At 40.7% G+C, this 21972-nt stretch overlaps 1 protein-coding gene across 1 annotated transcript in view; it reads right to left on the reverse strand.

Moving 5' to 3' along the window:
• The window catches only part of ATP6V1H (ATPase H+ transporting V1 subunit H), a 47749-nt gene extending 40873 nt beyond the window's left edge, over positions 1 to 6876 (reverse strand). The window contains exons 1-2 of the mRNA XM_036406470.2: positions 6728 to 6876; positions 5283 to 5409 (exon numbers count right to left, since the gene is read on the reverse strand). Of these exons, the coding sequence (XP_036262363.1) occupies positions 5283 to 5386 (104 nt within the window). The 5' untranslated portion in view covers positions 5387 to 5409; positions 6728 to 6876. The remainder of the gene's footprint in view (positions 1 to 5282; positions 5410 to 6727) is intronic.
• Between the last annotated feature and the right edge of the window lie 15096 nt (positions 6877 to 21972).

The raw sequence follows: 21972 nt of genomic DNA on the forward strand, positions 1-21972 counted from the left end.
TACAAAAGTAACCAGATAAGCTGCTTGTTTATAAGAATATTGCCATTTACAAAACACTTCAAAGATGACCTAAGACGAACCCTTAATTTTCAGCTTTAATGTTGGAGAAAGCCTCAGCCCATGAAGAGAGATACTTCTTTACAGTCAAACTATTAGAAGAGGTCTGCCAGCTGCAAAGGAAAAAAGCTTTCAAGCTTTTGCTTTTATCCTACATTAGGCTACAGGAAAAAAAAGAAAAAAGATGTGGGGATTGATATTGCTGTTAAAGGAAAAAAAAGACATTAAAGTTTATTCTTTATCGCTTTGTTAGCACCATTCAAAAATACATCTTCCAACCCATACAAACATTACAAGGGATCTGACAGCTTTTTAAACAAGCTGTTAATATTTTATCAACGAACTCATACATCTGATTAATAGCTTTAGTAATTTCAAATGCATCTCTTCCCATTCATCTCATTTAAAAACTGAAATGACTGATTAGACAGTAAACCTTAAACAGTGTGGCGGTGGGGGGGGATGTTTAAGAAAAACCAACCATAAATCATGAGAAAGTGCAGAACAGCTTCAGACTCAGACAGCTGATACTGAGTCCCATGATGCTATTACACATTTTCCTCACCCCCTCTTCAAAGCAACAGAAATTTCACAGCACCTTTTAACAAACAAGCAACCAAAGCCTCCCTCCATCCCTCTTCCTAGCAGCCATTTAACTTGTTATTTTCCAGGATGTGTCTATAGTCTTTTGCCAAGATGGTAGTCACTTTGAGCTTCAGCTGTGTCCTGGTTTCAGCTGGAATAGTTAATATTCTTCCCAGTAGCTGGTACAGTTCTGTGTTGCAGATCTGGTATGAACCCTTTATTATTTTTTTCTTATTTTTTTCCTCTTCTTTTTCTGTTCCATTAAAGTCTCTTTATCTCAACATGTCAATTTCCCCTTTTTTTTTCCTCCTATCTGAGAATATCAGGTTTAGGACAGGAGCCCTGTAAGCACCTTTCAAGGCTCTGTTCCTGGGATACCAAGAGCTGCCTTTGAGAGCACTTGCTAGAGGAGACAAAACTGAAACTCAAGGATTCAGAAAGCATGTATTTGCAAAACCACCATTTTTAAATCCACCTGGTCACTCAATATGACTCAGAATCTTGTGATTCCTTCTTCATTGTGCATTTCCTCCATCAACTCTTGTTCCTTTTTTTTTTTTTTTTTTTTTTTTGCTTGGATGATTTAGCAAAAGACACCCTGAAGGTTACGGTATTTTTGTTTGGTTTTTACTTTCTTTTGGGTTTTTTATATTAAAAAAAATTGACTACATATGCAGCAAATATGAAGCTCATATGAACCTACCATATCAAGGCATAATTTCTTTTATCCAGGTATCTACAGTACTTTGCATGTACCTAGAGACACTAAATGTATCCAATTGCTCAACAGTTTTAGCACTACAAAATTAAAACAGTAAAACAGACTGAATGTACTCTACAAGACTCAACCAGATTTGAGGGAAAAAAAAAAAAAAACAAACCACAAAACAAAACAGAAGAAAATCCTCCATATACTACAAATTAGGAAACTTCTATATTTCCTCTAAGACAAGACTGACTTTTAAAATCTGATATATTCAACCTGCTTTAGAAGGTTCTTCCACCCCCAGGAAAATAGAACAGATATTTTAGCATCAGAATTCACAAACATGCGCGTGAAATATTTGAAAACACACAGGAAACCATGTACAAATTAGCCATCAAGTATCTCATCTGATTCAATATAAAGTATTGTCAAATGCAGTGTATCTAGAAAACCTACAGTGCAGTAAGGTGAAAGCTGAACTCTGAAACATGTTCAATTTTCCACAGAACTCATTTACTACCTTAAGAAAGCAAACCCAAACCTGCTTCAAGCAAGCCAACACACCCTCCCCTGGCATTCTGACACCCTGAGGCAAATGCTGAAAGCAACCACACAGAGCAAAACAGCAAATGTCTTTTTAACTCGAGGAGGGCACCCACACCTCTGAACTGCAACCAGCCTCAAGATCCAAAGGCAGCAAAGTCCCCACTGAACTAAAGCTTCCACAGGCAGACCTACACATCACCTTCCACTGCTACAAGTTTTGTTACTTTCTTCTCCCTCAGACACAGACCCCAGCTGGAATCCAACATAAAGAAAGGATATATTTTAGCACCAGAAAATAAATTTCTTTTTCCACAGCCTCATTTTGTAAGGAGCCGTGAACACACATGCAAGCTGGCAATACAGACAATTATCATATCTAACAGTATACAGAAAAAACATCAGAAGTCAGCAGTTGTGTGTTAGTGTAGTTTGATATTTAGTTTACTGTTACAACCTTCAGAGATGGAATAAACACTGTGTGAGTTAATCTTTAGCTTGAACTGACTCTACAAGAAAAGTCAGGCTCCTGAAGTCTGACCAGCTACAAGTAAGCCATTTTACTTTTGCACTGAAGAACAGAGAGAGGAAAAAAGAACTTCAGAATGCCCTTCTGTGTGACCCTGAGCCCAATGCTGTTGCAAGTGATGCAATCTTCAAAGCACCTTTATACACATACAACTGCCACAGGCAGAGGAGAAAAAGACACTTCATCAGAATTTCTTGTGAAATTCTTTGACTTCAACTATCTAAGTACTAACTACAGTTTCTACAACTACATAACTACTGCCTCTAGTTTAAGAAGCATAGATCATGTTTAAGAAGCAAAAATCATGTCACATCTGAGTTGATGTGTTAACTTAGGGAAAACAAAAATATTTCCTTTAATTTAAAAACATCTGATGAGTTGAAGTAATTCCTTCATATTTATTTATATGCAAGTTTACCACAGTAAATGCACAGACAATCAGAACAAGGAGCCCAAAAGAAAGAGAACTGTCAGTTCTCAAGCACCCCATTTTCCTTCTCCATGAACCAGACTAAAACAAACCACTCTGACCTGCCTCTAACAGCTGTATCAAAGAAAGTACTTTCTACTCATTTAATAATGTACTTCATTCCAGAAATGAATCAATATAACTGCACTGACTGACTTTCCAAGAAATCCCTTAAAGCTCAGCCTCAAAGACACTATCACATCCAAACTTGTCCGTTGTAAAACAGGACATGTCCAAATCAAGGTATGAGTTTATTTCCTTTGGAAGCACCAAAAGTTCTGCAGATGTTTTTCAATAACTCATTATAAGGAAACTCCTCAGCCAAAGAAGAAGTTATCTTCAAGAAGCTCCACAATCCCTCTGGCACCATTTAAGTCAATCCTTGAAGCCAACTTATTCAGACAGCCAGGCTTTGTTTCTCAGTAGATACAAGACACAAAAATTACATTTATTTCAGAGCAATAATAAAGAGGACACACTGTTATTGACACATAAAGGACACCAAGCATCAAAAAGTCTCACTCATCCTCTCACAGGATCACAAACCATAGCCAGATGCACTACAATAGCCTCCAAAACCTAGCTAATTCCAAGAGAGGAAATAACTAGTTTATTCTTCCTTCATAGATTCCAGAACAAAACCAAGTCAAATTCTACAGGTAAAATCCAAAAAGGAACCCTGCCCTCTGGTCAAAAGAAGTTATATAAAAATTTGCTGCCAGATTAACAAACTAAACTCCCTGTTTCACACACTGCACCAGAGAAAGAGAATTCCAAGAATAAATTAAAATTACTAACAGCAGATCACATAGCCAAACAAATAATACTACACAAATTCAACTCCTTGTCAAATAGAACCATCTCCTATACCCACAAAAGTAACCAATTTTTCTCACCAGCCCTATAGAAACACCAGAGAAGCAGTGAAAGAATCTCATTCATTTCCATGAACAGTGAACAACTGTACTCCCACTTTCATCCTAAGCAACTGCAAACCAGCTGTTCACTGCCACTAGGACAGCACAGGAACAGCTGTCCAGATGTCCTTGGGACACACTTCCTATCAGACAGACAAAAGGGCACACAGTAACAGCAAAAGCCACTTAAATTGTTTGAGAAGTGCTTGGGAGCTGCCACTGCCAGGTTACCACCCCAACCTTTCTCTTTTGCCTGCAAAGCCACAGAGTACCAAACTCAACCAGGAACTGATCCATCTTAAGAATAGCCTAGCAAAAAAAAAAGTTCTCAGAAGATCAGTTCCTTTATGCAGATTTATCATGCAGATATACAATCACATAGAAAAGAATAATACAATTAAATGAATGGAATAAGCAAGTCTGAAATACACAGGACAGGGCAAAGCAGATAGTCATTAATAAGATTCCACTGGGTTAGCATTTCTCAGCTTACATGAGTACAGTTTTGCAAGGTTATTGCAAATATGACATGCTTATATGTACCACAGCAATCTGAAAAAAAACCTATTTTTTAAAGTGGTATAATGTTGATAATCAGAAAGCATCATCAGTATGGTATGTAGCTCTACAATTATGAAGATTTCTTCCACTTTAGTTACAAAGCAATTAATTATAAAGTAATTTGCTATTATAAACAGTAATTTACACTTTGTCAATATTTCTCATTCTCCTGTCACAAGGAACAGGCTGCAAGAACGTTTCATTTCACTTCAGAGTACAGAGGACTAGTGAAAGTGTGTTTCTTCTCCCTATTTCCTACTTCACCCATAAAACTTTTCCTCAGCTTGTCTCTACATCCTCTCAGGAAAATACTCTTCTTGCTTCTCCTGGTGCCATCACATCCATGCAAAAGGACACACTGAGCTTGCCTGGAACAGCAGCACAGCTCTCCCCAGACTGAAGCATTTGTTTCAGCCTACTCCCCGATTTACCTGCTTAAGTTGTCCTCCAGAATTAATGTTCCTTTACTTAAGATACAGCTTATTTTCCTGGACTACCACTCCAGTTTTGCTAGTACAATTTGTATTCCCACAAAAAGCACTTGAGCAATAGACATACCATAGTTACACTTAAGACAATTATTACTGTAAACACTTCTTAATTCAGCAGTCACCCAATAAGGCTGAAATTGAGACTGGTGTTTGAATTATCAGGAAAAGAAACCGTTTTACCAAACATTTGTGCAAACCTATACCATTTGCTATTACAACAATCAGCTGATACAAGTAGAGTTCCCCTTCTGGTAATAAATCATAAGAAAATTTTCCACAGCCACTTCCATTTAATGTAGACTTTTTCCAACTACTTCCATGCAGACAGAACATTCTTCACTGCAACATAATGCTCCACTGGAGCCTAAAATCTCAAAAGTCTAACACTTAAAAGGAGAAAAGAATGTGGAAATGTTTTACTTACTGGAGATATGACTGCCAGTTTACTTTGTTTGCCCGAACTTCAGCAGCTTTGGCAGCAATGATGTTTGTTGGGACAGCAGCATCTACAGCACCTCGGATATCCATCTTGACTGATAATTAAAATGTACCTAGAAATGCAAACCAGATTCGAGACCTCTCATTAAACAGCAGAGTATTTGTCCAATATTTTAAAGAAATGAAAAGAAAAATCTGTTTCCAGGTGCCCCATTCCTTAACACTGTACTAGTTAGCTTCTGAAAAAATCCAAGTTTTATAAAGTACTTAAAACATGGCTTATTGGAAACAAAAATAAGCCAAACCTACACACTCAATCATAAGTTCACTAAAATAAAAGACACAGACCATTACTAAATAACTCCCAGTCTTGTGAATCCTTGAACAATGAAATTAAGTTACTTGAATTAAGGTGGCTCTTCTGCATCATCCAAGTAGCTCTACAGAAAAGAGAGCCTGTCTTCTTTCCAAATCTTCTTTCCAGGGTAAAAATTCATTGCATATCCTCCCACCCCTACAGTTTAGGACTGATTAACTTCAGGTCTAAAAGCATTTAGACATTAGAAACATACAAACTACAAGTTCAGGGAGGAAAAAAACCCACAAGTATATAAATTAAAACCATGCTACACAGACTTAACAAGAAAATCAAGATCAATAGTGTACAGAAAGCAAACTGAAAAATAAATGTGAACAGAAGCTCTTTATCAGGATATAGTACATTACCACAGATAGTGACCTTCACCACTTCTTCCCCCTTCCTTTATGGTTTAAATCTCCACCTGACTTTGATGCCAAAACAAGAAGTGTGTTGGCAGAGACTCCAGATTCAGCTGGAGCTGGAATTCCTTACAGCCTGAACTGTACCCAGCCTCTCCACACAGCCCGTTTCTGGACTGTTCTGGCCTCCCTTACAGAACAAGCAAGAGCAAACTGGCACATTCAGGCCTAACCCTCGCAAGCACAGCCTGCCTTTATGACTGAATGAGAATACAGTTCTAACAAAAGAAACCAAAAAAAATTAGGAACTATCCTGGGCAAACAGAAAAGAACAAATGCCCTCCCTTTGAAACCACTTCAGTGAGCAGACACGCACACAGGCGGCACCGCTCTGTCCTTCAGTGACCATGGAAGGTTTCCAGGCCCTCTGACCCACCCAGAGCCACTCAAACACTACCCGCGGGCAGGGTCGGTACCAGCGGCTTCGGAGCTGCAGTTTAGCAGCAGAAGCAGCGCCTGCGACAGAGCAGGCACGGTCCTGCCGTTCCCGGCACGGCTCACCGAGGGGCCCGGCAGAACCCGAACCCTGGCGGCAGCCGCGGAGCCCTGCTGAGCCCTCCGCAGCCCCCGGGCCCGCCAGAGCCCGTGAGGCGGCACGGCCCGAAACCGCCGGCACCCACCGCGCCAGGGCCCGGGGCAGCTCCCACTCACCGCAGGGGGGTGCCGGCGGCAGAGGCCGTGCGGGGCCGGAGGGAAGGAAGCGGGGAGGGAATGAAGGGAGGAAGAAGAGCAGAGGCCGCGGGCGGCCCTGGGCAGCCCGGGCAGAGCGCGCACCCGCCGGCCCCGCCGCTGCCGCCGTCATGTGACGCCACTCACGTGAGCGCGACGGCGGCCTGCGAGGGACATACCGCCCCGCCCGCGGCTGCGCGCAGTCAGTGTTGTGGCTATATACGCGTATTTAAAGCACATAAAAATATACATGTAGGTTTGTACGTACCTATACATGTCATGGAGCCATAGGATGGGCTGGTTTAGAAGGGACCTTCTAGATCATCTGAATCCAACGCCCCTGCCATGGATGCAGCCCGGGACAGGGCTGGCATTCTGGGCTGTGAGGGCACATTGCCGGGTCATGTTAAACTTCATGCAAACCAGCACCCCCAAGTCCTTCTCTTCAGAGAATCTGCTCTCAATCCTTTCTCTGCCCAGTCTGTATTTGTGTCTGGGATTGCCTTGAAGCGATACGCAGAATAAATAAACTCCACAACCGGATATAGTTATGAAGTGGGTATGTATGTCAGCGCCCGGCACAAGCGAGATAGCTTGTGCCCCGAGCCTCAGTGTGACCCACACCTTTATTCACAAAAGTATTCCGTACGCAATACATTTAGACATTAGAAACACAAAAACTACAACTACAACTTTTCCATGCATATTCAACCCCTGGCCCCAACTGTCCTCGCCTCGCATGGTAGTCAGATCCACGCCCTTCTGGGCATGCGTTGTTTGCTGTGGTGGTCGCACGGGGGTCTCTGGTGGTCTCTGAGGCTGAAGATTCTGGTCTTCCTCATGACTGAACTTTTGAACTTCTCTCCTTTGCGCATGCGCTTTGGTCTCTTGGTGCTTATCTGAGTACTAATCAGCCTTGATTAGCTTGGAGATGGAGGAGTCCCTTTATTTGGGCTCTTTGCATCCCTTGGTCTTCCCTGGTATTATTCTCTATGCAAGAAGCTTCAGAAATTTGCATTTTCCTATGCCCTTTGTACCATGGCAGAGGTTTCTTAAGTAAAAAGGTAAAAATTTAACACATAGTTCTACAAGCTAAACTTTAAATGCTTAATTGATATTGCTAATTCAAGTGAACTCCAAAAATCTCTATTTCACCCTGACCCACATGTGTATATGGGTACGGTTTTATACAGGGCATCTAATCCCTGACTGGGATGAAGCATGTGCCCACAGGTGCCCACCTATGCTGTTTGCAGAAATGGCTCTGCTTTTCCAGAGTGTGAAAAACGCCAATCACTGGTTTTTAGAATTTTAAAAGTTTAATAGTAATAAAATGGTTATAAAAATAGGAATATAATTAGAGCAATAAAAATTTGAACAATTTGGATTAGGACAATACGAGACAATAAAAACAAAGAGTTACAGACAGTCCTGGTACCTCTTTCTGGGCAAAATTAGCCTGAAAAAGGACACATGTTAACAAAGGATTAACCCTTAAAACAATGCCCTGTTGCATATTCATACATCTCATACATGATGCATAAATTCCATTCAAACACAGGATTCTGTCTGGTCAGCGTCAGCTTCTTCCTCTTAATCCTGACGGTGTCTTCAGGGCTGGGCAGGGCGGGAAGGAGTTAGTTTCCTCTGAAAATGGAGCAATAAATTCTTTTTCTCTGAAAGAATTACGGTGTCCTGTGTCTGCTATCTGGTGCGAAAACCTCATTCCTTTCTTTAAGAAAAAATATCCCACATACATATTTTCTATTTTAACATTATGTTATAACCTAAAACTATAACACACTACTTAAGAAAATTAATACAGCATAACTTTCTAACAAAACACATATAATATTAATTTTTATATTTGTGAAAAGCCAATCATAAAATACACATTTTTCACACCAGAGACAGCACGAGTCTGGCTGGGAAGGAAACTTGTAAGTAAAGACCCAAGTGTTTCAGAAGCTATGGGCTTAAACCATTTCTGAGAAAAAAAAATCTCAGTACATTCATTTGCTGAGTGAGGTTTTCTGGCCATACTATGCTGAAGTGCATAGTCATACCACTGCTGGTCAGAAATGATCCTGAACAGTCATTCTGCTAACATACAAGGAGAAAACAAAAATAATCAGGGTTTTTTTGTGTGAGCAGATCAAGACAGCCAATGTAGAGCTGTTCTACTGCTAGCCTAATTTTTCTAGGGTCTCTGTATTTCCCATTTAGAGGATACACTGTGCTTTAAATTTTGCCTGGCATGATAGGTGCCAATAGGTGGGGGGACAGTTATCCCTGTGCCACTGATACATCTTCCACAGAATTTTTCTTTTAAAATGAGTCTTCCTTCAAACCCCAAAAAACCCTGTTGGTTTCTTCATAACACAAGTGTAAATCCCAGGTACAGTCCAAGTAACAGCATTTGCATGTCTTTCTGCTTCATCAGAAGAAAGCTCCCTAAGCTCTGTGCACACTCTGTGTCATCAAGTCTGTAATAAATACATCCATTAATGTGATTCTGTGGATTACCAAACATGTGGGACTTGGAGATTTAATCCAACAAATTTGTGCTCTTGCACATTGCTTACTCACAGTGATAAGAAATGCTGGCACAGCTCCTGATCTCTAGCATAGATATGTCCACACAATTTTGAAAAATCTGTTACTTTGAAAGTTTACTTGAATCTGATTTTTGCTTCATAGCTGAGAGTTAGAATTTGGCCTTACTTTAACCAGTTCCTCTTCTAAAAGAGTGTTTGTAACGTCAGTCCTGTAGCATTCAGTATTTCCTGCTTCTGCTCTGCCTGTTTATGGCATGTCTCACTTGCCACTCCTTCTGTGCCTAGCATCAGGCCTCTGGAATAAACATACTCACCTTTTCCACAGTCCTTTCGATGGTACATATGGCTCTACCCGTTTTATAAAGAAACAGAAGCCAAAGGTCTTGTAAGATAAACAGAACAAGGCTTGAAGCTTTTAAAATGCAACTTGCTTAATGAGGGCATGTGCTGGTTTTGGCTGGGATTGAATTTGTTTTCTTTACAGTGTCTAGCATGAGGCTATGATTTGATTTGTGCTGAAAACAGGGATGTTTTCACTGCTGCTGAGCAGGGCTTGCACAGCACCAAGGCTTCTGCTCCTCCCTCCACGCCACCAGCGAGAAGGCTGGGGGTGCACAAGGACTCTGGACAAGACACAGCCAGGACAGGTGACCCCAGCTGACCGAGGGGATATCCCACACCCTATGGCATTATGCTCAGCATATAGAGCTGAGGGGAAGAAGGTGAAATAAGGGGAGATATTTGGAGTGATGCTGTTTGTCTTCCCAAGTACCTGTTATGCATGATGGAGCCTGACTTTCCTGGCGATGACTGAACACCCGAGCCAAAGGGAAATGGTGAATTAATTCCTTGTTTTGCTTTGCTTGCATGAGCAGCTTTTGCTTTCCCTATTAAACTGTCTTTACCTCAAACCATGAGTTTTCTCACTTTTACTCTTCCATTTCTCTCCATTCCATGGGGGAAAGTGAGTGAGCAGCAGCATGGTGCTTGTTTGTGGCTGGGGTTAAACCACAACGAGGCTTCAAAGGCCTGAACAGTGATCCTACAAGCTACCAGTCAGCACATCAAGCTTTGCTTCCATGAAACTCCCTCAGTTGTCCACAATGATGCTTCTGCCCAGATCCCAAACTGTCCCAGCACTGAAAACACTGATGACTGTGCATTCTCTTACCTAGGCCAAGTATGGTATTCTTTCATCTTCACCCTTCCAAGCTCAGTCCAATAGTTTAAGTAAACCCTTAGAAACTGGATCAGCAGCTCTTAATGTGTATTTCCAGCTGTCAGTTTTAAGATACAAACAGAGGTGCTTCTCACCATGTGCCCCTATGTCTAGTGAGGTAATGTCCTGGATTCTTGCTTAGACATGCAAAGCCATTTCTTCTGCCAGGGATCACCTATTTCAAGGAAATCATCCAAAATGCTGTATCTTTCTTTATCCAGCATATTTCTTCCAGGCCTTTAGCACACTTCTGGCTTAACCCAGGAGTGCCACAGTATTCTGTCTGAACCTGAGTACAGATATGCACAGGGTCGTGTAGTTCTCTCACTTCTAGTTCCTGCTTTCAATATTGTTTCTGTACCTTACTCTGAAACAATAATAATTCATGTAGTTCATGAGCAGAAAATAATAATTCATAGTTTCAGTTTGGTGCCCAATGTGATCTCTTGTTCAGAATATGCATCAGGTCATCAGTGGCCTTTTTTCTTTATAGCAGATGATTTTTTGCTTAATTCCACCACCTGCAAGAGTTTATCACCATCCATTCAGCCTGGAGTCTTGCTAAAATAAGATGGATTGTTATTTGCAGTCAAAATTTTGATACTACAGCAACATAGTCATTTGTCTGTAGCAAAGTTTTAAAAGGTGTGATTTGGCATGTTGACTTCATCATAAACTTCAGTCTGGTTTTACTATTCATTTCCCAGGCTGTTAAGAGGCTACAGTAAAAAATATTTCCCTGTAACTTTTCTGTAGCCTTGGAGTGAGGTAAACTGGTTGAAAGTATTCATCTACTGAATCAGCAGAAATGCAAAGAGGAGAAAAATAATTGTCATAGTGATGACTTTTTTTTTAACATAGATTCCAGGGGGTATTTAGGGAACTATGAGAGTAAGCATGACATCTGTGCCAGGCTACAGATGTCTAAAGGTAATAGAATTTCTAGCAGAGGAATCAAAGTAGTGAACCCAATGTGCCATGTTAGAGATTGCAAACAATATATTGTTTCTGAATATATTTAATATATTATATATATATATTTAATTTTCATATTCTTTATGCCATGCAATGGAATAAAGGCGTTAACACAAATTTCCTGTAGCTCTGTAAGGGACAGTCATGTCTCACACCTCTGCAGGGTTCTTCATGTGTACAGACAGGATGTGTAAGGGGTGGTTCTCCATCCAACAACTCGCCTGGGTTAAGAGGGAAAATCTGGACATTGATTCATAACTCTTGAATGAGACACATAGAGCAGAAGGTAGAAAGAAATTAGCAGCTTTCTAAGTACAGAAGGGTCTTCAACAGAGTGCAAAAAGCATCTGGTTGGAGTCTGTTCTGTTCAGCACACTCAGCAGTGTTTAAGAAAGGATATATACAATAGTGTCATATACAATTATACATATATTACACAATAGTGTAGTGGAAACTTTGCTGGTGACAGTGTTACTCCTTTGACAAGTGCACAATGGAATTGTGGACCACCTTGTCAGAGTGTGGTGGGTAAGCTACCAAGATTCACATGTGCTCTTATCCCCCATCTCCACACACTTGGGCACATCTGAAAATTTTCATCAGTGTGAGTCCCATGAGGCACTCTCTGTGTGAAGGAACTTCACTGCATTGCAAGGGAAAGCTTTGAGTAAGGAAAGAATTGTACAGTTTTTACAGGAGCCTGTCTTGTGTGCCTGTCATCACTATGACAGCAAAAGGCAATTCTCAGCAACCAGTACAAACCCCTCCTGTGCCATCATCAGCTTGGAGCATCCCATGGTGCCTTATTTATGCTGGTTGATTCTCTGGATCTTGCTGAAGGTAATGACTGTAAAAGTGCTGTGTGCCTATTTTTTGGCAAGATCAATGCTTTAGGAGTCAGGTGTGCAAAACAATTCTCATTTAGGTATTTTTGGTCACATCAGTGCTTGTCCATTAACTTCTGGCAATGCAGCTTCACTTGAAGTTGCTATGTTTAGATGATTTTATTGATGTGTGAAACAGAGTGAAAAGTGAAAAGCACATCAGCATGCAGGAATAAAAGTCATCAATTTCCTGGATCACAAAGAATAAGAATGCTCAATAGTTTAATACTAGAAAATTAATGCAGATGAGTCATCCTCACACTAAAACTATAGACAGCTGGATCGTGAGAATGTTTTTCTGTTCTCCTTTCTTTCTTGTAATAAGAACAATGTATCATTGTCTATCACTTATTCTCCAAACTACCGAAGTGTTTTGCACACCTGCCATTTAACTTTTCAGCATGCTGTATGTCACCTGGCTCCTGCATGTCTGCACAACACGTATATTTAACATGTATAGAAGAAAATGCTTTGAAAGTTTATCCAAGCAAAACATGCTTAGAAGGTTAGGAAAGTGAGCACACTTCCCTAATTCACAAAACTATCAAGTAAATTTTTTTCTCTCCTGTCTAATTTTGGAGGGTTGAAGAGGCCTCGTTGAAGAGATTTCCTTGCATGGACACAGAAGTAATTTTTCAATATGAGAAGATGTGGAGTACTTCATTAGATGTTTGTCCTGAGGAATTACAGCAAGATTGGTGCATTGTGAACTAGATTTTTACTGCTTCATCTGTCTTTGTTTTCTCCTCTTATTTTACCTTCATTTTATTGTGCGTGTCATGGTGGGAAAACATTATTTTGTGATTATCCTTGTAAACAAGTAATGCCTGCTTCCTGCAGCCTATATAGACTTATCTGATTTCTAGGTCATAGATAATTTGATAGATCATGGATCACTTGGATAATTTTTCTTTTAAATTAATCAGATTCTGGCCCAAAGGATCTGGCAAAGCTGATATGCCACAGCTGTGCATATGTTACAACAGGCAACCTTCTGATTGCTCCACCACCTCTTTGAAATTAGGTTTTACAAGCTCAGTGAAGGAGCTACACATAACTTATCTGCAGTAGGAGTGGCCTTTGTGAAAGAAATATAAACTAACATGTTATTGTAATAAATACATCTTCTGTTTTTTCCCCTAGTATGATGGAACAATGCTGTAGTGCCTGAAAATTGGAAGTGAAGTGCCATGCAAAAACAGGAACAGAAAGACTATGCAGTACTGTTTGTAGCTTTGAGAAATATTGCATCTGGGGTTAAAATAGTACTAATTTAGGGAGTAGGGATACATGTCTCTGTCTCATGTACATTCCCTTCTCTGTTGAAAGCTGAAGAGTCTCTAGCCAGTTTTTGAGCCTACAGCATCTCCTCCTTTCACCATCAGTCTCTGTTGCTTTGTTCTAACAGCTTCTGTCTGTATTCCTGGAAGTGTAGAAGGAGTGCTCTTCTCCTTCATCTTCTCAGAAAAAGGTAAAGCCAGAACAGTAGATTTTTGGAGAAAAAATGAAATGCTGAGCTACCCAGTGCTGCTGATGGTAAGTCTGGCTAAAGGACAGAAAAAAAATTTACTTACTCGAGCTTATGCTACATCTTTCTGTAACAGAGTCTACTGTACAATGACTTCTAGTGCCATTGTCAAGCCTCATTATTCTTAGTTTTTCTCCTCAGCATTTACTGGATTTCTCTGAAAAAAGGACAGAAGTGTGACCAAGGCAGCTCTTCACGCAAGAGATGCTGTGTGGGCAGATGTGTTATATCTACCTTGTATCTACAATGCTGATTGTCAAAACTTTGGACTCTTGGTAGAAAAAAAAATTGTTGGGCTAGACATATTTTTTAGTTTGAAAAAAAGATGTAAACAACAGGAAGTGGGTGTTGGCAAAAACCTGGCAGCCCTCTATACAGGTGGGAGAAATAATCTATTAATAATCTACCTGGAGCCATAGTCCTTATATTTAGTGTGTCTCTATCCTGAGACACGGCTGCAGCTCGTGTGCTGTTTTCACTGGTGCTGCAAGGATTAGCAGCAGGCCATCTGTTCAGCCACTGAGGAAAACCATGTGATTGGCAGGTACCACTGACCTAAGACAGACGTCTCCTTTTGGTGCTGCCTGCAGAGTGTAACTGTGTGCTGAGTTCCTTCTTCTTTCAAGTTGTAAATGAAATACATTCACTCTGAGGTGATAAAAAGTTGGTTGGTTGTTACGGCTTGTTTCTCTGGCATGTTCAACCACTCTGTGCTTGTCTTTCTCCTTTGCAATTTACTAAAACCTACAAAGTTGTACATCTAATCTCTAAGCTGGCACATGCTGAAGGGATGAGACACTGCAGATATCTGAGGGCAGATAATCCTGTTTGTCTCCAGAACTCCTCCAGGCTGCAGGAAGAAGTGGCAAGCTGCAAGAGGCCTGGACATTTGTCCATCAGTGTAAGGACAAGCAATCTTTATGTTGTTGTCATTCAGCCCAATGTCTGGGATTTGGTTTAATTTCATCATTAAATATAAGTGGAGCTTTTCCAAGAAAGGTCATTGTAAAATTTGATTCAGGAGCAGCCTTTTTATTTCTTGATGTGGAGGCAAGTTGTGCTCTACTTCAGGACTCACAGCTACCATGCAGACAACTGTCAGGCAAAGGACAACCTCCAAAAAGAAGATGAAGCAGATATTAAAGCTGCACAATGGATTTTCAAGGTAAGAAAAAAATGCAGGATTAGTTATACAAATGTCCCGTGGGAGGGGGTGAAATGGTGTGTCTGGAAAAGAGGAGAAATAAATATTGATGTCATGAACAACAGCCATAGGTTGTTTATCACCAAGACATCACTATTCATGCAGTTTTCCTTTTTCCTGAGCCTCATCCCCTGCCCTCTGTTCCTCAGCATGTTGCAACCACAGTGACAAAGGAGGTGGTGATCTGCCTTCCCACTAGTGTCTGCTTTCAAAGAATATAATAAACACATCCATCTAACAAAAATTATTCATACTTTGTGAAGCTAATCTGTTGCTAAAAGAGTGAGGGAAAATATGTTGCTTCATGGTGTTTAGACACTGAAGAGTTTTGCTGTTTTTTACTGGTATGTCAGATTATTTTTATTGGTAGTTGACAAAAGATGAAATGCCAAAGAAATCAAACTGCATAATACTGAAGTCTACTAGGGAGTTACAGTAAATCCTCTTTAGTGAAACTATAGAGTATTCCTTAATTAAAAACAACAGTCATGTATCTTCTAGGTTTTGTCAAAAGCCTGAAAGCTGCCTGAGGGGTGAGCTGCTATTAATTTTTTTTTCAATGCATGTTCCTATGCAGCTCAGCAAGAGAGACAAATGCAAGAAACTGTATCTTATAAAAGCTTTGGGGCAAAGGTGGTGCACCATTGTGCATGATAGGGGAAAGAATGTGATAGCAAAGTCCTGCGCTCCTGGAACCACAAAGGTTGTCTTTTTTCAGACTTAAAGCCAGCATAGAGAGGGGCTAAGGCATCCAGCTGAGTTTGTTGGCAGGGTTGGTGAAAGTTAAGACAGGGGAAGAAGCTGTTCCAAATTCCACATCTGCCTTACAAATATTCAAATTAAAGCTAGAATTGATCTCTCCATCCCATTTCCTTAGCCAAAGTATAACAATTTCTAAGAGGCTATTTCATTTGATTATAGGAATGCACTCATCAGAAATCCTAAATTACTTTCACTGCTTTTGCTGAGAGAAAATGTTCAGCCTGGTTTGCTGATATCAGAAAACTGTTTCTGATAATGAACAAAGTACCCTCTGTTCAGAATTTCATGCCATTCTGTTTTCTGCCCATTTGGCATATGAGCCTGGGGACTTCTTGACCCTCTTCAAGGCAAAAGGGATTTTGTCATAGGCACAATGGCTCTTGAAGTTAACCATTGACAGTCATAGTTTCCGAAACACAGATTCTGAGTTCTTCATCACTCATGTCCCCAGACATTTCTCATTTAGCCATCCTTTAATTCACTGCAGGTGAATTGTTCCCTTCAGCTTGCTGATTGATTTTGTAGATATTGCCTGAATTTGTAGTTTGTTGCTGGGGCTCTGAGAACTTGGTGCACAGTACTGAGTCAGTGACCTCGCAGAGGATAACTAATTATTTTTCTATTCTGCAAAGGATTTGTCTGTAGAGGGGCATAAATGCCACTGGAATGTTCAGAGCCAGCTAGTGTCCACAGTTCCTTTAACAACACTGCTGCCAGCTTCCCTTCTCCTGCTTGCTGTCTGTTCCTTTTACTTTGTTTAGTGCTTTTGTTTCTAAATGCTGCAGCTCTACTGGTGTGTCTCTTATCCCTGGTAGCAGAGACAGCCTGCAGGGACTGCCCAGGAGATGCTCTGTAGCCACTTTCTGAGCTCAGATGAGTTGAAATTGCTGGGATGTGGAAGCTCCAGTATGAGGCTACATCCTCTGGGGGAACATGTCTCCAAAATTTCATAAACCTTATCAGCAAATGATCCTTTCACATATGTAATGTAAGCAATGTTACTGGTAGCTAATGAGTCTACAAGGATTGTGTTAGTGATAGGAAGTTAGAAAACTTACCCATCCAGAAGTGTGTACAGTCCTAAGGCTGGGGAACTAAAATAAACTGCAGGCTTTACTTCACATGGGTGGGAAATGCCTTTCTCTTTTACTGATAGGAAACTACTGCACAGAGTGTTTACATTATTTTCTAGTAGTATTTAGGAACATAACTTCAGGTTTGTAAGTTTCAAGACCAGTTTGTCACTTACACTTCCAGAATCAAGGAGATCACATTAAAACTTTTGTTTTCTTTTTAATAACTGATGGGGAATGCCTGTCTTATGCTCCACTCCCCACTGCTGGACAAACTCTAGGAACTCCTTGGAGGCATACGCTGGGCCATTGTCAGTCTTAATCTCCCTAGGGATCCCCAATACTGAAAAGGCTTGCACCAAGTGTTGTTTGGCATGCACAGCCCTTTCCCCTGCGTGGGCAGAGACATAAACCACACCTGAGTATGTATCTATGCTGACATGCACGTATTTCATGCAACCAAAACTGGAAATTTGTGTGATGTCTGTCTGCCACACTTCACAGCTCCCAAGGTCTCGGGGGCTAACCCCACCACCCAGTGATGTCACTGCCTGAAGCTGGCAACTACAGAAAGTTCAGGATCTTTTGGTAAAACAATTCTATATGTGACACTGGTTGCTACAGAGAGATTATGTTCTTAGACCTGTAATTTGTGTGACTGACAGGGTCCTTGATCAGAGTGATTCCACAGTCCTCATTAATTCCCGTGCTCCCTTCCACTTTAGATGAGATTTCGGATTTGATACTTCTCAATGTGACTGGTGACTGCTTCTGAGAGCAAGTTGGCATCTAATTCAACATGCCAAAGAGTAAAAAAGCCAAAATATCAAATAAATTTTTCAATTAAAAAAAAACAAAAACAAACCTAAATATTTTAATGGAACACTTGAATGAGGTTTATTTATTCTTGAATGTGCTTTCAAAGAGAAACTGAATTACAAGAGAAATGTTTTTGAAAAGTGGTGGGCAGAGCTTAAAGGCCTTTTAAATTCTCTTAATGACATTTAAATTAACTCAATGAGTTGTTTGTTCTTATCTCCATTTACATTGCTTAAAAAGCCTTTCTCTCTGACATGTTTGCATCTTGATATATAAAAGTGTTAAAAAGCAAAAGTGAATAAACTGCTTTTTACCACTACCAACACAAAGATACAAGGACTTTCTTAACCCAAAGCTAACATAGACACATTTATGTGTGCTCCCTAGGAGCTTTTTGCTAGTAAACAAACTATAACACCCCTGAAGCATTATGACGCCTTGCATCATATGTTGCATTGCATGGGGAGATAGTGCAAGGTTTCAAATATATCACAGTTTCTTTCCCCTATGGACAAAATTTAGCCAAAGTCCTGTTCCACAGAGCTCATTGCTATACTTTCCTCAGAAGAGGGTGAGAATGTTCCCCAGAGAGCTGCCACATTTTAGTTCACGTTCAGATTACACCTGGATAGAACCTGTTTCACTTCTATAACATAATTGTGGTTTCTAAGCATACAGTCTCCAGATTTGGTTTGGTTTACATGAGTAATACACTAACAGACAGCAAGGGCCAGGGCAAGTGCAGATAGGAAAACAGTGTGAGGGCTCTGAGGGCATTGCTAAGTGTTCATGGCTCTGACCAGACTCAGCTGGGGCCTCTGCCCTCACCCATGGACCAGCAGCTCTGTTTAAGTTTAGCCCACAGGGCCTGTTCCCTTGAGTCTCAGCCAAGTGACAGCCATGGAAGGGAGCTTCCCACCCTGGGCTGACTTCCTGGCTTGGCCTTGGCTCTCAGCTGTCAGTGTGGACTTGCCTGGCAGTTGTGGGACCTGATTGTAAATCTGATCTGAGAGTTGACTTCCACCTTGCTGTGGTACTGTTTTATGATCTGGATCTTTCTTGAATTTGTCTCTATGTTCTGTTTGCCTTGCTCGAGTAGTGGAGTGGGATGTAGGATCCCTTTGCTTCCAGCTCTCCTTCTGTAAGGGGACAGCCCTGTTCTTGCTAGGGATTGAAGCAGAATCCTTTCCAGTTTCTGCTGACATTTGCCTCACCTGTAAGGGCTTCCTTTCCTCCACAGGGCATGGAGCAGAGAGGTGAAGAACAGCACAGTGTTAAGTGAGGAGGTATGTGCCAAGGAGATGCAGAGAGCGAGTATGAATCCTCCTCAAACAATAACCTGTAGGCTGAGGCACTGTGATACCTGCATGGTTATGCCAGCATGGCTTTCCTGCTTGCCAAGTCCTCTCCATTTAAATTCTGTGTGGGGGACCAGGCAGAAATGGAAATGGCCTCGAGCATGCTGTCTGAAGGAGCAGCCCCAGAAAAGTACGGCATCCTTTATCCTTGCTCTGGCTGATCTAGCTCTGCAGGAATCCTTTGGGTCTGGAGATGTCCAACATTATTCTGTGAACTGCTTGTAGTGTGAAAGTCACTCATGACCATGCATAGCTCACCTAAATTATTTGGCAACTGCTGTGAAACATCATTTATTTGATAAAATAGGAATCCATTCACAAACAGTTCCAGAAAGGTCAAAAATCATAAAAGTTGTTATTTGCAAAACTTAGGTGCCAGTTGAATAATTGCACTGCTTTTATCCAAGTACCCCAGTGTCTTCAGCTGATGAGTGCTGGCAGTCATTAATTGCTGTTACTCTTAACAGTCCCTCTGAAGTCAGATGTTTTCTTTATCTTTTGTAAGAGTAGGAAAAGTCCTGTTATTAGTAAATATACTCACTCTTTTCAGTCAATATCATCTCCACCAAGTGTGTTTACAGTATGTTTTTCATACTTAGTCATTTTTGTGTGTCTGAAAGCTTGTGGTTGTCAGAGGGTGTTGAGAACAAACCAAGAACACACTTCTTCTGTTCTTCTGAACAGATCTTATACACAGTTAAACAGGCTGAAACATAATTGAACAGTCACATATTATCTCTTATGTTTGAGATAGGCAGGGGATGCAAACTCTATGGCTAGGGATTGATCCCCTTTCAGATGCAGCCAGCATTCTTTGTCCATGCCAAAATAGTTATTCTTACACAGCAGATGTAAAATTTGAGACATGTTTGATGCTCTGTTTTATTCAGGAACAAGGTTTCAAAGGGAGACAGAATTCTGGGAGAGATATAGGAGTGTTATAGGGCATTTAGGACCACCAAGTTATGAGCAACTAGTCATACTGACAACTTCTTTGAAGATATAGAGTACTGTTTGATAGGGAAAAGAGTGGGTATTTTGCCAAATAGTTATAGCCTAAGATAATAAAATAAAATCATAAGCACTTAGTTTTAAAGGTAAGCAAAGTTATTTCTAGGACAAGCTGGAGAGCATTATCTCTGTGATGTTCTCTGGTGGTTAATTTAGTTTGCTGGACATGTATCCTTTATAGCAATAGTATATCTTGTCCCTGAAGTGCTTTCACTAGTTAAGAAAGGGCTACTGCTGCACATTTTTACAGACAATCAACCTTTATGAGACCTGCAGTGTTGTCTTGGTTTCAGCTAGGACAAACTTAATTTTCTTCCAAGTAGCTGGTGCAGAGCTGTTTTTTGGACTCTGTGAGACTAACTTTACTAACAAAGTGAAGTTTTAGATGTTGCTAAGCACTGTTTGCCCTAAGTCAAGGACTTTTCCATTTCGATGTTCTGTTGGTGAGTGGGTGCACAAAAACTGGGAGGGAGCAGGGCCAGGAGGACTGACCCAAACTGGCCAAAGGGCCATTCCATACCTCAGGGTGTGGTGCCCAGAATATGAACTGGGAACCGTTGGCCAGGAGAGGCCAATCCAGCTCTGGGGATCCTGCTGGGGGCAGTGGAGGAGCACAGTGTGCTGAGACTGGGTCACCCTGCAGCAGACCTAGCCTTGGAAGACAGGCACTGAGCCACTGGCTTCACTTCTGTCAGTGCATGGCACTCATCTCACCACTTGCTGGCTACGCCTGCACAGCCTTGCAGAGATCTTTAGTGTTGGGTTTGGGCTTTTCTTCCCACGTTTCCTCCAGGTGTCCATAGTACACTAGTCTGCTCCAGGCAGCTCAAACCATTAAATATAACTCCTTTTAAAACATTATCTTTTAATCTTTAGCATGAAAGTAAGAATAGATGAGTGTGGCTTAAGCAAGAATTGTTCTATCAGACAGAAAAAGTTGTGGTGAGGGTGGTGGGACAGGTTGCCTAGAGAGGTTTTGAAGTCTCAATCCTCAGAGGACTCCAAACCCTGCTCAGCACAGATCTGGGAAGCCTGAGGAACAGGAGGCAAAACAAGACAATATGCAGAGACCCCCTTCCAATCTCAACTATTCTGAGAAACAAAGAGCTCTTCAGAGAGTCGAGTCCTTCTTTTTAAACTTTTCTGTAATTACATGGCATAATAATACTTTTAATTCATAAATTCTTTTTTTTTCTTTTTGCATCCAGAAACATTTTTCAGAGAATAGGTGGCTGTATTGCTCATCATTGTCTATGAGCCAATAATAGCTGCATAGACAGCAATGAGAGGCCATTCTTTTGTAAAAGTTGTCAAAATAATAAGGTACTACACATTAATGGGTGGATTACTTGCATATTAATGGTGTGTAAATTTTCTAGTCCTCATAGATAATTTGTACTAATTTGCAATAATGTGTTTTTCTAATTTAGTCATTTACATATTTTACTATTGAAATAGTCCTAAAGCTTCCTGTTCACATATGCACCTTTGAAATGGGAAAAATGCAGATTCCTGGGCTGCTTAAGATATTGCTGTCAGAAAGAATTTAATTAATATGAAAACCAAAAGGCAAGGTGCTTTTACACTAGTTCTGGAAAATTTTCAGCAAAACAATCCTAGACTGACCTGAATTACCGAGATTGTTTTTATTAATTCACAATGACCTTCTTTAAGTGGAACAAAATGTCATGCTGATTAATAAATAACCTACTCAGCCTAAATCTAGATCAACTCATTTGAGATATGGGCAGCTTCGGGTTTACAAATACATTAATTTACTGTATCCTTTCACCAGCAAGAATTAACAATTTAGATAAAGGATGCTGGGAAAATAAA

Source organism: Molothrus ater, chromosome 1 (assembly GCF_012460135.2).
Source record: "Molothrus ater isolate BHLD 08-10-18 breed brown headed cowbird chromosome 1, BPBGC_Mater_1.1, whole genome shotgun sequence".
Taxonomy (NCBI): Eukaryota; Metazoa; Chordata; class Aves; order Passeriformes; family Icteridae; genus Molothrus; species Molothrus ater.